Source organism: Amblyomma americanum, chromosome 6, assembly GCF_052857255.1.
Source record: "Amblyomma americanum isolate KBUSLIRL-KWMA chromosome 6, ASM5285725v1, whole genome shotgun sequence".
Taxonomy (NCBI): Eukaryota; Metazoa; Arthropoda; class Arachnida; order Ixodida; family Ixodidae; genus Amblyomma; species Amblyomma americanum.
In genome coordinates this window covers 81,372,526-81,390,596 of record NC_135502.1, presented here as the reverse complement: position 1 = coordinate 81,390,596, position 18,071 = coordinate 81,372,526, and the positions used below count along the sequence as shown (strand labels likewise).

The following is an 18,071-nucleotide window of genomic DNA, read 5'->3' as shown; positions in this document are numbered from 1 at the left end:
ATTCGACATACGCTCGTTCGTAAGCTTTAAACTTCCTAACAAAGTTTTCGGCTTCTTTCCTATTTTACACTTATGGTGGACGAAGTTAGTCCGTAAAGTGCCTGTTGCAAAATTTCCATCGCTATTTAACAAGTGTGGTCCACTGCTCTCATTCAAGCTGCAAGTGGCCGTGGAGCAGCGGTCGATAAGCAATGAGCTTATTGCTTTTATGCATGATGAAAGTTTTCACGAGTCAACAATGGCATTTTTAGACACCTTTGCAAGAAGAGTGGTGAGCTTGAGTTCGGCTATCCGCCTGCCGAGACAAGACCTCCTGCCGGACCCGAAGGGCAGTGAGGCAAGAGAGTTGTGGACCCATCCTTCGCACTTCTTTTCACTCGCACTCCATCGCTCAGGTGAAAAAGTGTCCGGTTCACTGAAGTGCTCGGATAATCTGCTGGCCTCAAGGTTGTGCAGGAAGACAGTAGTCTGCGCATGAGAAAAATTCTAAAGATGAAGGTGCGATATCACCCCCACATTCATTCACCTTGATTTACAGACAACATCCAGTGCCACAGGAAGCAACTAGCTTGCGGTATTATTTTTCTTGTTTTTTTACTAAAGCAAATGATATTCAGATTTTATAAGCCAACAGCAAAACTGGTTCGCAATTAGAAAAAAAAAGTGAGCATATGTGTCAGACAACTATGGTATATTCATTAACTGAATAATCAAACTTTGTTGCAATTCGCACCGGAAGGACCTGTACAATTATAGAAAAAGGTGAGATAATACACCCCTTGGTGATGTGTGTGCCTTAGATAGAATGGCGTGCGTTTGTGGTGAAATTATTATTCCAACGATATAGCATTGAGGAGATCGTGTCACACAAAATCCGGCGTCGGCGTCGTTGGCGCCTTTGACGGTGATGACGGTGAGTGGAAAATCCACGAAAAATCCGCAGAAAAGCATCCTGGGAGGCAGGTGGGCCACCCAGGTCACGTAGCCTTGTGGCGTCATCACAGGTTGCCCACCGTATTGTGAGAAATCTGCGCACCGTGGCAGGTGTTAGTTAAGTTTTCGATTGGTGGCACGAGAGGTTGCTCGGGAAGAGTAACCTGAGTCGCAAAAGGCCCACCAGTGGCAGCACCTGTCGTCGCAGGGATTGGCGCATTGCTTAACCGCGGCACCACTGCACCAGGAGTGGTATGAGAACTCCCATAGATCTATGAACGTTAAGTAGAGAAGGACCAATTACGCATATATGGGCATTAACCCACGTCCTGACTTGGACTTTCCACATTATGAATAAATAAATGATGCTAACCATGTTCTTGCCTACCTAAAACGCCATATACGGCTTACTCTGCCCTCAGTAAAACTAACCGCCTATACAACTTTAGTCAGGTCGAAACTTGAATATGCATCTGCTATCTGCGAGCCCCATCAAGTCAGACTTACCAAAGCCCAGGAATTCATACAGAATCGTGCGGTGCGTTTCATATATTCGGATTATTCTTACCACACCAGCGTTACGGCACTAAAATGTCGAGCTAACCTCCCCTGCCTTGAATCGCGACGAAAGATAACTACACTTTGCCTTTACCATAAATTCTACTACTATTCACCTGTGAGCACTTCCGTCATCACCCACGCTCTCCGTCGTTCACGCCGTATTAACCACCCGAATGCACTGCTTCTTCCTCGAGCATCCACCTCTGACCGCCTCAAATAATTGCCCAGCCAGCATGCCAGAGAGTGGAACAACTTGCCAATGGAAACAGTTCTACATAACACCCCTGACCGCTTCAAGGCTTCAATCAAAGAACTAATTACTTAATACATATGTGAGCCCACTTCTCATGTAATGCCCCCTTGTGGGTCTTTGAGGTAGAAATAAATAAATTAATTAATTAATGTTATCGTGACATACGCCTAAGGTGGACATACTCATGCAATGTTTAATCAATGTTCTATGGACATAGCAACACCAAACGAACGTGAAATACACAGTCAACAATGATCGGTGGTCGGGGAACATATTTAGCGTGCTTTTAGATAAATCGCGTCGGGATAAACATATACAGTAGCAAGGGTTTGTGTGATGTTTGTCATAAGGGCATCATTTTAAGTTGAGGGAGCTGAGGCAGATGTTTTTGATCTTGATGAGTCTTCAGAGTTGTGAACACTATTGAACGATTCCTAAATTCAGGAGAATCCACAGCTCAGATTTCTACAATCTGCATGAGAAGCCTCGAGGGGTGCAACTTCATTTAACGAGTTTGTTGCAAAAGTGGGCTCCAGGATTTTAACAAAGTGCACAGGAACGCGTGAAAACTGCGCCATGAACGCAATTTTCGAGCATTCCTTTCATCATCATCATCATCATCATCAAGATCGGCCCGACTACACCCACTGCAGGGCGAAGGCCTCTCCCATGTCTCTCTAATTAACCCTGTTCTTTGCCAGCTGCGGCCACCGCATCATCGCAAACTTTTTATTCTCATCCGCCCACCTAACCTTCTGCCATCCCCTGCTACGCTAACCTTCTCTTAGAATCAGCTCCGTTACTCTTAAGGACCAGCGGTTATCTTGCATTCGGATTACATGTACCGCCCAAGACCATTTCATCATCTTGATTTCGGCTAGCATGTCATTAACCCGCGTTTGTTCCCTTACCCACTCTGTCCGCTTCCGGCCTCTTAACGTTACACCTATCATTTTTCTTTCCATAGCTCGCTGCGTTGTCCTCAACGTAGGCTGTGCGCTTTTCGTTAGCCTCCAGGTTTCTGCCCCGCAGGTGAGTACCGGTAAGACACATTTTTTGTATTCTTCTCTATTGAAGGATATTGGTAAACTGCCATTTATGATCTGAGAGAGCCTGTCATAAGCGCTCCACCCATTACTTATTCTTCTAGTTATTTCCTCTCATGATCCCGTTTATCGGTCGCTACCTGCCCTAACTAGATGTATTCCCCTTCCCACTTCTAGCACTTTCTACCAATTCTGAACTGCTGTTCCCTTGCTAGACTGTTAAATATTACTTTGGTTATCTGTATGTTAATTCTTAGACCCACCGTTCTGCTCTGCCCATATAACTCATTCACCATGCTTTGCAGTTCATCTCCTGACTGACTTAGCAAGGCAATATCATCACATTCCTTTCAAGGTAGCGCTTAACAGGCCATCAGCATGGCGTCCTTGGGTTAGAGCAATCGTATATGCCGTCCGCGCTCGTGAACTGCCGGAAGCTTCTGCTCCTATATTCTTTTGCATACTATTTAGAGCCCGAGGCAAAACACAGAGTAATGCTGTGTCATAATAAACTGCGGCTTTAATCTGTTTTCTTCACTTTCTTTAACTTTCAAAATAAAGTTTTTTCACGACCTCAAACCATTTCAAGCGGATGAGTTGAGCTCCCTAGAGTTGTTCCAGGGCACGTTAAAAATGATAATTGATTAATTATTGGTGTTGTTATATAGCCAACAGTATCACCAACATGTTAGGTTTGTTTAGACCTATGCTGACGACATGTCGAACGCCATGCTTTGCACCTACCTTAGCAGGAATAAGGTAGCCTGACAACACCGTGTCCTGCTGTAGCTTTCGAGAGATGCCTAGTACCGGTGGATTTAACCTGGTGCATGAAGAGGAAAAAAAAGGTTTTAGGTAACGCAAAAATAGCCCCTGCATTCTTTTTCGACACCCTGTCGGCACATCTGAGTAAACCCCGAAAAGAATTGATTACATCGTGAAGACAAAAATAGCGTTTAAGCGGCATTAAACGGCCGTTTCTATCACCTAAAATGCGAACATGGAGTCGAAATCGCATCAACGTAGAGAGCGCAAATGTGCAGCCCCAGGCAGAACTTCCTGCCTCAATATTTTTTTCAATCGCAAACAAAATAAAGGTACTTTTTGATATGTGAGGCTTTGTTTTATGATTTTTGTGCAACCAAATCCTTAAATCGTAGCAATTGCTGCTTTGCGAATTATCTAGCCCCAGCTAGTATTATCAACCCAGGAAGCGGCAGCGCACGATTATTACAGCTTACAAATACAAACCGAAAATTTTTATAATTTTGATATAGAACATTAGTCACGGAGGTGACAACGCCGCAGAGCTTAATGCTGGACGACGACGAATCCATATATTTAAACGAACGGACTGATATATTTTCAAGCCATCTCGTACCTAAATGCTCGCAAGCTTGACCGGCAAAGATACAACTGGTTATCACTTACCGCATAGTCTCCTTCATGCATGCGTTCAGGTATCGTAAACGGTCAACGTGTTCAGGCTGGATGGTATTACCGACTGGTCCGAGAACAGCGACGACTTCATCGCGCGCTTTTTCCTGCACCTCAGGATACTTCGCAAAATTGAGGAGGTAGATAGTGGCAACTGTAGCAGTCTGTAAGCAGGCATAAGTTAAGTTGCTAAAAAAAGACATCATTTCTATAGCGGCAATGTGAGGCTTAACATAAGCTACGCTGCTTGAATACTTGGTTCGAAAATTAGGGAGGATCTTGAGGTTAACTTCAGCCGTTAAGATTTTGATCTGTTTACGAACCATTCATGCTTAAACCGACTTATGAATTCACCTGACGCTCGCGTGGCACTGAGGGCAAGTGCAAATGATATCTTTAGTGCGGACGGTACTTTATTTACTAAGTATTGTGCGCAGGAATGGCGAATGTGGCGAAATAAAAAAGCTAATGCTGGCCCTTTATGCGCCGTGTAAATTGAAAATAACTTTCGGAAATAATGGCACCTGTGGACTAAGCGAAAAGTAAAAAAAAAACAAACTAGCGTGCAATCACTGCTGCGCCATGATCTAATTTAGAGCGACACCTGCGCTAATGTTGCTTGTACGTAACCAGTACATGAGCGACACTCCGCTGTAAAAGAAAGGAAGGTGTGCACGTGAACCTCAGCGCGCAAGACAAGGCGTTCGATTACAAGCGCGCCTTTATGGTGTGGCGAGTAGACACGTGATGGGCGCTATGTCGAAAAACTATTTGCTCAGTGAATGGCAGGTCTTCTGGACATGCCAGTGTCGCGAAAAGCGATCACCTCTGTGGAAAACCACGAGCGGTGGCACACCGCGCGTTCTATAGTTGCTTTGCAACCTTGGACGCCGCTGGTCTGTCTGTCAGCTATACCAATGTGTAGAAAGTAAACTTCTCCTTCATGTGCTCCTTCATTCAGGTTTATTGTATAGATGACTTGGCGCGTGTTCGCTTCGGCTATTTGGCTGCTGACGAAGTACATAAGAAGTGCCGAATGTCAGGTGGCCAGCGTGTCTTTTATCATCAAAGCCGTAGTTTCCTAGCATCAAATGCACCTGCATCAATGCATGCGGTCCTTCCGAGGTCCTGACCAACAGTCGCACGATTCTCGCAAATAAATGGAGAAGCAAGTTGGTATAGTCACCTCGATAGCCAGGCAATTTAAACCTGGGCTTGATCACGTGGTGTGATACGTATCTGATTCTGTTCTGCCACTGGCCACGTGAACTAGAACGTTTTAGCGTGACCGCAGTACGAACCACAACGCGTGTTTTCTCAACAGCTACTGGTGTAAAACTTTGGTTGGTTTGGTTTATGGGGGTTTAACGTCCCAAAGCGACTAAGGCTATGAGGGACGCCGTAGTGAAGGGCTCCGGAAATTTAGACCACCTGGGGTTCTTTAACGTGCCCTGACATCGCACAGTACACGGGCCTCTAGAATTTCGCCTCCATCCAAGTTCGACCGCCGCGGCCAGGATCGAACCCGCGTCTTTCGGGTCAGCAGCCGAGCGCCATAACCACTGAACCACTGCGGCGGCTGTAAAATTTTCGGTGTAATAATTCCTTCAGTTGCGTAGCCGTGCATATTCAAGAGGGCTTCTGCGTACACTTGCTTATTTCTGCTCTCGTTCCTTTATTTCACTCTTCATGCGGAGCATCTATATGTGGGCCTTGGAAATATAAATTGTGAATGGCTGACTCACAGTTTCGATTCCTCCCATAATGAGGTCTCTGGTTAGGGTCACTATGTCTGCAAAGTCCAGCTTGCTGTCAGCAAGCAGGTGCTCTAAAATTGTACGTGGCTCACGTTGGTTGGTATTAAAAAACGCTGGATGCTGCTTCGCTGATGTGTCTGGTTATTCGCCTGCAAACAAGGAGAATTACATAGACACCGACATAAGAAAAAAAAAACTCTATAAGGTCGTCTCCTCCATTTACCCTAAAAAAGGAGGATAAATCTCAATATTTACTCGCGTAAAGAGCGCACCCAAATAATGAACACCTGCCCCATATTGGCCGTCGAAAAGTAGAAATTGTTGTTATTCGTGTCATAAATACAGCACAATCATTTGGCTCACACTCTTCTGCTGACGATAGCGACTGCCAGCAGGCGCCTTTTTTGTACGCCAGAACACGCAATACTGTAAATAATCATCTGTACAATGTCAAGACCACTATTCCACACAGTATACTTAGATTCTTTTGCATCTCGCTTCTTAGGGTGCACGTTAATTAGGCCAGGGTCCGTTAGCACACAGCCATTTGAGGACGGTAGATAGACGATACACAGGGAAACACCAACGGAAGTTTACAAAGAAGCTTCGCCAACAATGCAGAAACAGACGTGCACACAAAAGTAACAAACCGGTCACTTTCAGCTACCGGAGCGGTGAGATCACTGAGCTACCTAAGCTTACTCGCTATGTAACCTCTCGACCTCACCGCTCGCATTTCGCGGCTTCCATTAAGGCGGAGCCTGTACATCGCTCGACAAACCCTGACCAAGAACCGCTCTACACCACTCGATACGTTTTATAGAAACACGGGCTAAATTTCCAGAAGTCAGCTGAGGCGTTAGAGAGAGAGAGAGAGAGAGTAGCCACAGCAGGCTGCGAGTGGCTGCACCTCTCTTATCGGCTCTTTCCAATATTGCTCCAACTTTCCGTCTGCGGTCGCCGCATCGCAAAGTCACTGGGAAAGGAAGGTTGGGACCGTGCGCTAGGGCGCCCTCGAGGGGTGCGGTCGCTGTTGTTGTTGCCTCTGAAACTATGGCCCATACCCACGGTGAGGGGTGGTCCAGTGTTTGGCACAGGTTGAAACAGGAAAAAAAAATCATCCAGACTTATCTAAAATGGTTCATAAATAAAAATTGAGCAACCTGAGAAAGCTAATAACAAATTTTGAGAAATTTTTTTGAGATTGGAATGAAAGTGAAGAATAAGAAAAGGTGATTTGTTAAAATAAATATTTAAAAAATCATAATTTTAAAGGAATGAACATTGAGAGAAAAATAAAGGGGAAGAAGTGTAAACACAAAAATCTTGAGGTTTCGATAACATACGCGTGAAGAAGCTCACACACCAGTTTAAGGGCATGCCCTTTGACAGCTGGGCCGTAGGAGAGGAGGATGGAAATAGTAAATGGCAGTCCTAATTGAGCGAGGGGAATTTGCAAATACTTAATTCTCTGCCGTGCGAAGCGCCGGCAGAAGAGGATGAATTTATCTAAGGAATCAACATGCTCGCAACACGCACAAAGATTCGACGGCGTGAACCCAGAACGTCGTAAATAAAGATTGAGACGAGGAATTCTGCAGCGCAATAGCGTCGTGTAAACGTCACATTGCCTTGAAGCCTTGAAGTGTTGTAGTCCGCTGTAGCGAGGATGGGTTCATGGCTCAGGCTCTGATGTAGTTCGAAACTTTGAAATCGGGACACAGTCAGCAGGCTTAGAACGACATGGGCAACAGGGTCATTAATGACCGATTTCGCTAAGAAATCGGCCATCGAATTTGAAGTAATGCCAAAGTTCTCTGGAATCCACTGAAAACGCACTTCTTGCACACGAAAGAGGACAAAGAACATTAGCGATCGGTAAAATTGACTAGTCCGCGACCTTTGAAGCGCTACCGAGACTGAGCGGCACTTCGAGAGAATTATTACATCAGAAATATAGCTGGGGAACTTTTTGAAAGGCAAAACCAAAAGCGAGAAGTTCAGCAGCAAATATTGGCGTATAATCTGGGACCCACGCAGAGTAACACCCGCCCTCCACTGCGTTCGCGAGAAGTGTTTTCTTTCATTTGCTCCAGCGGGTGCGCCGGAAACACTCAGCGTTAACGAGAGTGGGCTTGCAGTCACAATGTGGGAAGAGCAGCCAATAAAAATGTTTCGTGAGGAATCCAACAGCCTATAGGAACCATGTCTGCTCTTCACAAAGGGTTTCTCTATTCGGTCTTCCACATTAAGGATTGTGGCGTATAATTGCCGTTTATCTGTGGGCTTAACATTTTGAGTTGTGCCAGACTGAAGCCCTCTTCGGGCGGCAATTATCAAGTTCAAGTTCAAGTTCAAGTTTATTTTCCTTTCTTACAAAGGAGGAGCCGGGACTAAAAGCTGTGGTAACAGCTTGACTGGAGGTCCCGACTCCTTGAGACAGTGGCAGTACAGAAGGAAGGCGAGGGTCACATCATTTACATCAATTAGTAATGTCATGGGTATCCGATGCAAATCCACATTTACGCGAAGCGCGAACACACATGCAAAACGAAAGTCGCAATACACACATGTACTCAAAGCAAATGTTTTACATCACTAAAATATACTAAAATATATCATGTCTGCTTCTTTCACAGATTGAAATTGTCTCGGCAGTAGTCACGGATATTGTGTTTTGAATTTCTGGTAATATCAAAATTGTCATGGATTAGTTTGTTTAGCAAGAGGGGAAGGTTGTAACTTAAGGACTGGTTCATAGAGTAAGTTCTTGGTGTTGGAGTGATCCAAGTTTCTTTGTATCTAGTGTTACGGCAGCTGTTATTTTCTCTCAGTTGTCCAAGTACAATAAAGGGATTGTCACGTTGTTGTGAAGAGTATTTATAGCATAATAGAAGCCTGTAAAAGTATAACGCGAAGATTGGAAGGATATCATACTTTATAAAGATATTTCTTGTGGGGAAAAGGAATGGCACATTTGCTATGGACCGGACGGCTTTTTTCTGCAGCAAATGCAATCTATGAAGATTTGTTACCCCTGTTGTTCCCCAAACCAAGCTGCAGTATTGGATATGACTTAGTACTAACGCGTTGTAGAGCAACATCTTTACCCTTACTGGAAAAATATGTCTAAAGCGACCAAGTATACCTAGAGCTGAGGAAACTTTCGAACAAATGTGTTCTATGTGCGCATTCCAAGTTAGGTTGTGAGAAAAGATAACGCCCAGTGTTTTTACAGAAGTCACAAGCTCTATTGGTTGGCTGTTTAAGGCTATTTTGAGAGGCCTAGATATTTTCTTTCCCTTGGGGAGGTATAACAGAATTTGTGTTTTTGACGGATTTATGCGCAAGGAGTTTGCATCTGCCCATGAGTGCAGTTTATTAAGGGCTTCGCTTGTTTTGCTTTCAACCTCGGCCTCGGAAATACCTGTGACAAAAAAAGTTGTGTCATCTGCAAATGACACCACCTGAACATTACTAGCGCTGTAGACGATGTCATTTATATAAACTAAAAATAGCAAAGGCCCAAGAATGCTTCCTTGGGGCACTCCGCATGTTATATGGAGGGTAGGAGAGGATGCTGTGTTTATATCTACATATTGGGTTCTGTGAGATAAGTAAGATTGTAATAGGGTTAGCGCTAGGCCCCGCACACCATACCTTTCCAATTTAAAGAGAAGAATATCATGATTTATGAGGTCAAAGGCCTTAGTAAAATCGATGTAAATACCCATGGTGAGCTTGTTTTCACTGAATGCCTTAATTATAATTTCTTTTTGAGTTAGAAGTGCTGTCTCTGTAGATCTTTTCTTCCTGAATCCATGTTGAAAATCTAGAAATAAGTGATTTTCGTCAAAATAAGAAGTCACTCTGTGATGTATTATTTTCTCGATGCCTTTGGAAAACACAGGCAGTATAGAAATCGGTCGGTAGTTTGTGAATAGGTTCTTATCACCTTTTTTAAAAATGGGTATCACTCGAGCAATTTGCATTCCTGTAGGGAAAACCCCAGTAGAGAGAATCAAATTATAAATATAGGTAATAATCGGGCACAGTATGTCAAGTACGTATTTTACGGGCAATATCTGGAAGCCATTTACGTCCAGCGTTTTACTATTCTTCAAGTTATTGATGGAAGAAAAAACCTCAGCTGTTTCAGTCGGGGCCAAGAACAGCGAACTTGTCCTATCGTTTCCTCGCACGTACTGAGCGTAGTTTCTACTGCAACTCCCATCGATTTCATTATCTTTCGTTTGCTGAATAAAAAAGTGATTGAAAGCATCTGCCAATGGAACACCGGAGAGCTCTTTTTCCCCATGCTTAAAGGTGCCAAGTGTAAGCGTAGGAGTACCGGGACGCACCAAAGAGTTCAACTTGCCCCAGGCTGCATCTGGACGCAGTGTAGTTTCAGCATCGAACATATCTATTAGGTATGAATCCTTAGCTTTCCGCAGCGTAGACGTAAGTTTATTCCGGTAGCTCTTAAATTCTGCAAGTATATTTAAATCTTTAGTTTTTACAAATTTGGCATACAACGCATTTTTATGCTTGACCATTCTCAGGTGTTCTCTCGTTAACCAAGGTTTTCGCGCTCTCTTTGGCTTTTTTACTTGTGTTACTGGAAAATGCTGGTGGTATATTTTCTTAAGGATACTTATAAAGATAAGGTACGCTGTATTGCTCTCACGGCATTCATATACTGCATCCCATGTTTGTTTTTCAACATCCTGGCGGAATGATTCAAGACGCGAAGATGTAATAACTTGACGATATGTGGGCTTTGGTTCATTCCACTTGATGGGAAATTGCTTGTCTACGAATAAAAAGGTTCCCAGATGATCACTTATACCTGTACAAAGAGTGCCAGCAAATGTAGTGTCTGTGTTAACGTTGGTAATAAATACGTCTAGTAATGTAGAACTTTGTTCTGTGATGCGCGTTGGGTTGGTGATTACATTAGATAGGCCATAAGTAGAAAGGGTAAGGCTCAAGTCTTTCTGGTAAGGAGTAGGTACAATCATGTTCACATTCATGTCTCCACCTAAGAAGATCTGTGCTTTTTGCTCCGTCACATATTCTAAAAGTTCTTCAAGGAAGGTCAAAAAACGGCTAAAGGTACCAGATGGCGGTCTGTAGACCACGCAAAACATATTGTCAAGGTGTCGTAAGGTAAGCACTTCAAAATCAGGAGTGACAGCACAGAATTTCTCTTCGGTATCACACAGCAGATTATCTTTTACCTAAACCGCTAAACCAGCTTTACTTTCGAGTTTAAGAAATTTTGACTACAATCTCGAGAGAATAAATAATGCTGAAGAGTGCACTTCGTTTTATTTTAAAGTGGTTCATGCAGCATCAAGTATTCATTAAACCAGCCTTCTTTTTTGCCACTTTTTAGCGCTTGAAGGTTTTTCTGAATATATTACCCATAGCAATAATAAACGCAACCCAAATTTTATGAAATTTATGGCGCAAAATTTTTGGTTTTTATGAGCGTAACTACGGCACAAATAACGCGCTTAACGTAGCACAGCCAAAGACATTGAGGTTAATCATATCGATAGGCAAACAATTGTAACCGCTTACCCTCAGGTTGCGGCGAGTGCTCAGCGCTGGTTCATTTGCCAAATTAATAACGCAATTGCGAAGCCAGGCATGGCTGTCACTGCCGCTGAGCTGCCACTGAAGAAACACAAACATGCTCAGTAGCCCATTAATGAATGGGGCGGAATCGTGCATGAGGAGAAGGATACTCTGCATTGTGGCCTTATTTAGGGGTTGCAGTTCGAATTCGGTTGCCCAATTTACCTTCCCCGCGTACGAGAGTCCAATGTAAGTGGTCGTTGTGTGGTGTATATAGTCACACGTGCCAGAGCCGCCAGCTTAATACATATGCAATTATGTGCATCTTTTTTTCAGCAGAATTTGGCATGCGGGTGAGACGACAACCACGACGATGACACCGACACTGGTCTCCTTCGGTGCAGGCAAATATCAGAGGGCTTGACCTAAAAGAAAGTGTGCGAGTTTCTTCATAGTTGTATCAATGCGACCGAAAGATTCCTTTGTTAAACATGTTGCCTTTCTTTTGTAATTGTTATTTATAACGTTTCACACCCTCATTCAATACTCTTACAACCCTTCTCGGCTTCCTGAGCCATCTTTCGAACGCATTTCGACTTGACCGAGGACGGATATTAAACCCTTTTTGGGGTTTGCACCATATCCCGGCCAATCACAGTCTGAGGCCAAAACAACAACAACCGGCGGATCTGGACTAATGTGCCAGGGCTGTAAAACTTGCGGACACTGTATATGGTACTTGAGATGCTCTACAACGATAGCAGTGAGAACACCTTTATACCTGCTTTGGTGACTGCTCTGGAACATCCACTGAGACAACGCTCCCCTAATTTAGGGAACCTATATAGTCGTGCCGATGGCAAGAGTTATGTAAGATTTTCGCGCACCATTTGTTCCCGCGCTTACAAAAATGCTCTATAGGCAGTCTATAGGCTCCTATAGACTTTATTTCCTTCCTATAGATGTTTTTGTCCATAGACTATAGGTTGTCTACAGACAAAAGTCTACTAAAAGTGCATGGCCATAAATCTCTACATTCTCTATAGAGTGTCTATGGGATTTGTATTGCCAGTAGACTGTTCTCTAGGTTATGTCTATAGAGAGTCTATAAACAGAAGTATATGGACAGTCTATACACGGTAATTTTTGTAAGGGCTACCTCTAGAAGTCCATGATGCGAATCCGAACTGCGGAGAATACGCAAAATTTAGGTCTAAAGGCCTCAGCGTTGCAATTGAGCCCGCCAGTTTGGGCACAATTACCACAGCAAGGAAGATATCAGGATATGAGAAAACGAACGCACGGAAACTATCCCGCTAATATTCTTAGGGTTGCGTGCACGCCCCTGGCGCTTTTGACTATAAACACACCCAGTAAGGTGCACAGGAAGCTCTCCCGAGCTCGACGTTTGCACGCCAGTCGACTTGCTTCGCCCCCTATATCATGCGCGACTTAATCTCGTTTATGATCGGCCCCATTAGAGATGTCCGCCGGCTGCGCAGTTAAGCTTATCCGTACGCAACCGCTGCGACCGGCCAGAGTGCGAAGAAATACGGCCTTTCGCGCAACCTAAATGGTCCGGCAAAAAGCTGGGCCCGCCATCATTCCGCCGTAACTATTCGGTTTCATTCACGCCCCAGCGATTTAGTGCGGAAACCGGACAATTGAGCAGCTTACCACATTTTAGCTGTTACAGAAGTTGTTTTCTAACACCGTATAGCGATGCACTTTTGCTCCCCTTTTTAAGAAGCACAATCTCCTTCGGCCGTAGTGAATTCTCAGTGACATAGAGAAGCGCTGCCTGAAGCGCGTGTGCACACTCATTTCTAATTTCTGGGCGTAGTAGAGGTACACTAGAGCATATTTTACTTACTCAACAGCTAATTGCATCTGCGCGGCAAAAACAACAGGTGATCATGTGACTACAGTATTGAAAGGGCGCTCTTACACTGTGAAGTCGTCCAACGCCAGCACAAATCTTCTCCACGTTGGTGTCGGGAAGTAGCGGTAGTATGGGAAGCGGTTGCAAAATGCTTGCAAGGAGTCGATGCCCACCATTGTGTCTTCTAAGATGGCTTCGCTGTCGGCTGATGGAGGCATGTAAGGAGCCTCGAGGGACCCCAGACGAATACCTACTGATAGGAGAGTGATGTCTGCGGAAAGTAATAAAAAAAAGAGCGTGCGTTCCGTAGGTTCGACTCCCGCTGCTGCCAGCCGGTTACGCGCCGGTTTCCTCAAAATGGGTACAAGCTATGTACAAGCTTGACGACTGTGCTTTAGGTTGCAATCTTTGTGTATATCGTGCTGGGTATTCCTCGCAAATAAACAGTTGTTAGTCAGCGCCCGTCCTGTCGTCAGTAGTTTTTATTCTTTTGTCTTCGTCTGTTTCCGCGCTGGTCATTTCGAAAAAAGCTATACCCCGGCCTGGCGTTCGGCTTGCTAGGGTTGCATGGCTTCGCAAAGGAGCCTGCGCCTTCAAATTCCGTTCCTCTGGGCTTGGACAGCCGTGGCCTCATGGTAGAGCATCCGCCTCGGCTTCGGGAGGTAGCGGGTTCAACTCCCTGCTGCCACCCGGTTACCCGCCGGTTTCCTCAAAATGGGTACAAGATTTGCCCCGGCCTGGCGCTCGGCTTGCTTGGGTTGTATGGCTTGGCAAAGGAGTCTGCTTCACTGTAGGCTTGGAAGAAACGTCGAGTAGACTCGCAGGAAAATCTAAAAAGGGCCACAAATGGGCCCATTGTACCCCTGCAAGTCTCTGATGCTGAGGATAGGCCGCTCTCGGAGCTCGCGCGGCAGCCTGCAGCCATCGTTGCGGTTTTGAGCAAGGACGCCAACATATCTGAGGCGATGGTGACGAGAGCGGCTTGTCCTCATCTTCTTCAGTCAACCTCGACGAGACTGTCATCGCGCCTGGGCAGGAGCCGAGGCCACCGTTGGCGTCTCCTTCGTCATCGAGGTTTAGCGCCGGCACAGATATTTCGCCTGGGCAGGAGACAAGGCCATCTCCTGACACTAAACCTGTCCAGTCGCCGTCCTCTTCTACGTCGAGGATTAGCGCTAGCACTTCCCCGTCTTCGGATGTTGAGATGGTCGCTTTGAGTTCGAGCTTAAAGCGTCCACATGCGTCGACTACGGACTCGTACATTTATGCTGGTCGTCCAAGGACAAGGAGTTTCGTGCCTCCTCTGGTCCGACCCTGCGAAAAAAGTGCGGTGGTTTGGCGCCGTTCGCGACGCGCTTTGTATTGCCTAAACATTACGACTCCTCGTTGCATTTTTCATTTCCAAAACAACTACTCTTAACATTATGACTCATATCGTGCAGGGGTTCCGCAATGTTATGAAGCAGGCAGAGGTGGTCGCTTTGGGTAGTTCATCGGGTTCCGATATCCTCTGCCTGCATGAAACCAATTTTTTTTTCTCTCAGTGACGTGTTGGAATTTAAGCGTAGGTTTGGCATCGATGCTTTCTTTTCGTACACCAGCATGCGTTCTAGCGGCGTTGGCGTTCTTGTTTTGAACCGCATACTCCTGCGAGACCATCTTGTTATCTACGATGCGCTTGGACGCGTGCTGGCGTTCGGCTGCAAGTTTAACGCACTTCGCCTGAGAATTCTTTGCATCTATGCATCTGCGCATTCTAATTTGGTAAACTCATTCCTTAAAAATTAGATGTGCATTTTCTTGGAGGACGTAATTTTGTGATGTTGGGCGATTTAAACTGCGTGCATGACATGGTCTCTGATGTGCAGGGCCCCAGTAGGGATAGGCCAGGCTGAAATACGCGCGAGTTGCGCCGCCCAGTGAACCAGTTTACGCTCACAGATGCATATGAGCGCCTCTATGGCGGTGTCTTTGTGTGGACTTGGGGTCTCGGATTATTTTCGAGCAGATTAGACAGGGCGTATGTACCGACGGGCCTTTCGCGGACAGTGCGTGTCGCTAACGTAATGACGCTGCCATCCTCGCCGGTATACATATCAGACTATCGCTCCTTGCTTCTGTCACTCGGGGTTCCGGCGCCGGCAGTATCTCCTCACAGACCATGGCGTTTGGCTGTGCGCATCCTTCACGACGCCAGCATGAAAGAAGGGATAACGCGGACCTTGTAATTTTCGGTTGCTGGTGCCGTGCCTTGTGCCTGGGACCATCTGAATGAGCAGCGGCGTCGCCAGGGCGCCGCTTCTGGCCGAGCCCTTAGGCCTCGCATCTTAGATGAGGTGCCCGTGGTGACGGCGAAGCTGCGTATTGCTCAGCGCACCCCGTCTCCTTCGTCGCTTATGTGCGCATGGAAAGAGGACCTTCCGGAGCGTCTGCAGCGTCTTTAACGATCATCCTCTTTGACAGCGGCTGCATGGCGTTGTCGACGCAGTCCAACTGCTCATCCTGAGGTGCTTCAGTTCGCGCGCCAGGAGCTATTGAGCCCTCAAGGTGCCCCAGCATTTACATCTTCCGCCAGGGCTATGGACCAGCCATTTGGCAGGAATTTCAGTGCGTTTTTCGGCTATTTCGGTATTCCGGGGTATTGTACAGTCGCTCCTTCTGGTTGATCGCGATGACGTTTCCGCACACCCATTTTTTTGCAGGCTTGCCGCACTTTGCCGCTGAACTTCATGACGCCTTATGGCTCTGCCAACAAGTGAAATCAAGGAGGCGTTAGACTCCATGAAACGAGACTCCGCGCCTGGGCCAGATGGCCTTCCTATGGAATTCTATTTGCAATTCTGGCATACTGTAGGCCTCATTTTCTCGGATGCGTTAAAAATTGATTCACTCAGCACGTCTTTCCTGAACCATTTAAAAGAGGCCGCATTGTCTTTATTCTAAAAAGTCTCCTTTCTCGACATGTCCAGCAGATTGGCGCCCTATCACCCTACTAAATTCAGATTACAAAGTATTAGCAAAATTACTTGTTCGCCGTCTACGGGCTCTCCTCCCGTTCCTAATTTCCTGCCACCAGGTTCGCTACATCCGGGGTCGTGAAGTGCATAGTTTATCTTCAGTAACGCGAGATGTCCTAGAAAATACTACACGGCGGCGCGCAGAGGGTCTTCTTGTTTCTCTCGTTCAAGAGAAGGCGTTCGAGTTTTTAGAGCATGCGTATATTTACGGTACACTGGATGCTCTCGGTTTCCCACCTCCCTTCGTGCTTCTCATTAAATAGATGTACAGCGATATTTCAAGCACTCTGTTCCTCGATGGCCGGGAAAGTACCGCATTTCATGTGAGCCGCGGCGTTCGTCAAGGTTGTCCGCTCTCCGCCCTTTTGTTTCTATTAGCATTAGAGCCTTTCCTCTTGACAGTCAATCACCACTTTCTTATTAGGGGTCTGGCTTTGGCAGGCAGTACGCGTCACCGCTTATGCAGAGGACATCACACTCTACTTAGCTGGTGAACGCAGCCTGCTTGAAGCTTTAAATGTTTTTCGTGAGTACGCCTCTGCGTGAGTACATTTGACCTGTCTCTGCATTAGAGGCGCTACCTGGCTCAATATCTCATGCTGGGTGCCATGTGGTACCTTTGCTCCATTGTTAAACCACCCCTCCCGATCATAAGACAGGTGGAGACTACAGTTTTTCCTTTTGGTCAGGTGGAACCGAGCTTGTGGCTCATGCTATTCTTGGACAACCACGGAAGAGAGGTGGTTTTGCCTGTCCAACTTTGTCCGTCAAATCCTCGCTGTTAACTTTGAAGGGCATTTTGCGTATTCTGCAGTGAGACGCGTCTCCTGCGGGAGCCCTAACGCGGTATTTTTTGGGCCCTTTGCGCTTTTTGGATCCCGCGGCCCCTGTTAATCATGGACCTCAGTCAGGGCAGCCTACCGCTTTCTGTGCTACGTCAGTGGCATTTTTTGGGCATGTAAGAGCTGTAGCACCTGATGTCAACACCGTTGCAGACCGTGTGGTGGACATTATGGGCTCGCTGTTGTTGCCTGTGGTGTCGGCGGCTCGCCGCTCTCCGATGCGCCGCGTTCAGTGGGCGCGCATAGCGTCGACACGTCTCCGAGACCATCTACGCGACTTTGTTTGGAAACTTGGTTGGGCAGTGCTGCCTACTTGTGATCGGCCTGAGTGGTGAGGTGTGTTACGCTGCACTACCTGTCCGAATTGCCCGCTCCCGGAATGTAATCGGCACACTACAGTCACCTGCGTGGTAGCGCGCGTCTTTTGGCGCGCGGTTCATGCGGGATTCCGTGGGCAGGGCATTCTGAGATTTGTCTCCCGCGGCCGCTTCCCCAGCGGCGATTTTGCTCGTCTGTTAATTGTTGCGGGTCTTTTTAGTTTATGGCGCAGTCGATGCGCCGCAGTCGCTGGTGGCTTTCGACGCCGCGCTGCAGCTTAGTGTGGCCAATACTTGGCCGTCTTCGAAGAGAGCTGATCAGTTTCTTTTCGGGGGAACTCATTTTCTTGGGAGAGGAAGAGTTCCTCCGGCAGAGGTCGTGCCCATTCATTTCTGTTTACAACGATCGTCTTGTTCTGGTCTTTAGACCAAACTGGCGCTAA

The 18,071-nt window shown here is 46.3% G+C and overlaps 1 protein-coding gene across 1 annotated transcript; it reads right to left on the bottom strand.

The window, feature by feature from the left end:
• Positions 1–225: 225 nt before the first annotated feature.
• Positions 226–6,130, bottom strand: LOC144095349 (putative cytochrome P450 49a1). The gene is made up of 4 exons (XM_077629113.1): positions 5,976–6,130; positions 4,225–4,394; positions 3,538–3,616; positions 226–468 (listed from the first exon to the last, which is right to left on the bottom strand). The coding sequence occupies exons 1-4, from the start codon at positions 5,991–5,993 to the stop codon at positions 226–228; spliced, it is 510 nt and encodes a 169-aa protein (XP_077485239.1). The 5' UTR covers positions 5,994–6,130.
• Between the last annotated feature and the right edge of the window lie 11,941 nt (positions 6,131–18,071).

Coding starts and splice junctions, on each gene's coding strand:
- LOC144095349 (XM_077629113.1), bottom strand. Junction 3,617..4,224: donor TGCATGAAGGAGACTATGCG/GTAAGTGATAAC, acceptor TTCATGCACCAG/GTTAAATCCACCGGTACTAG. Junction 469..3,537: donor GCTACCTTATTCCTGCTAAG/GTAGGTGCAAAG, acceptor TCTCATGCGCAG/ACTACTGTCTTCCTGCACAA.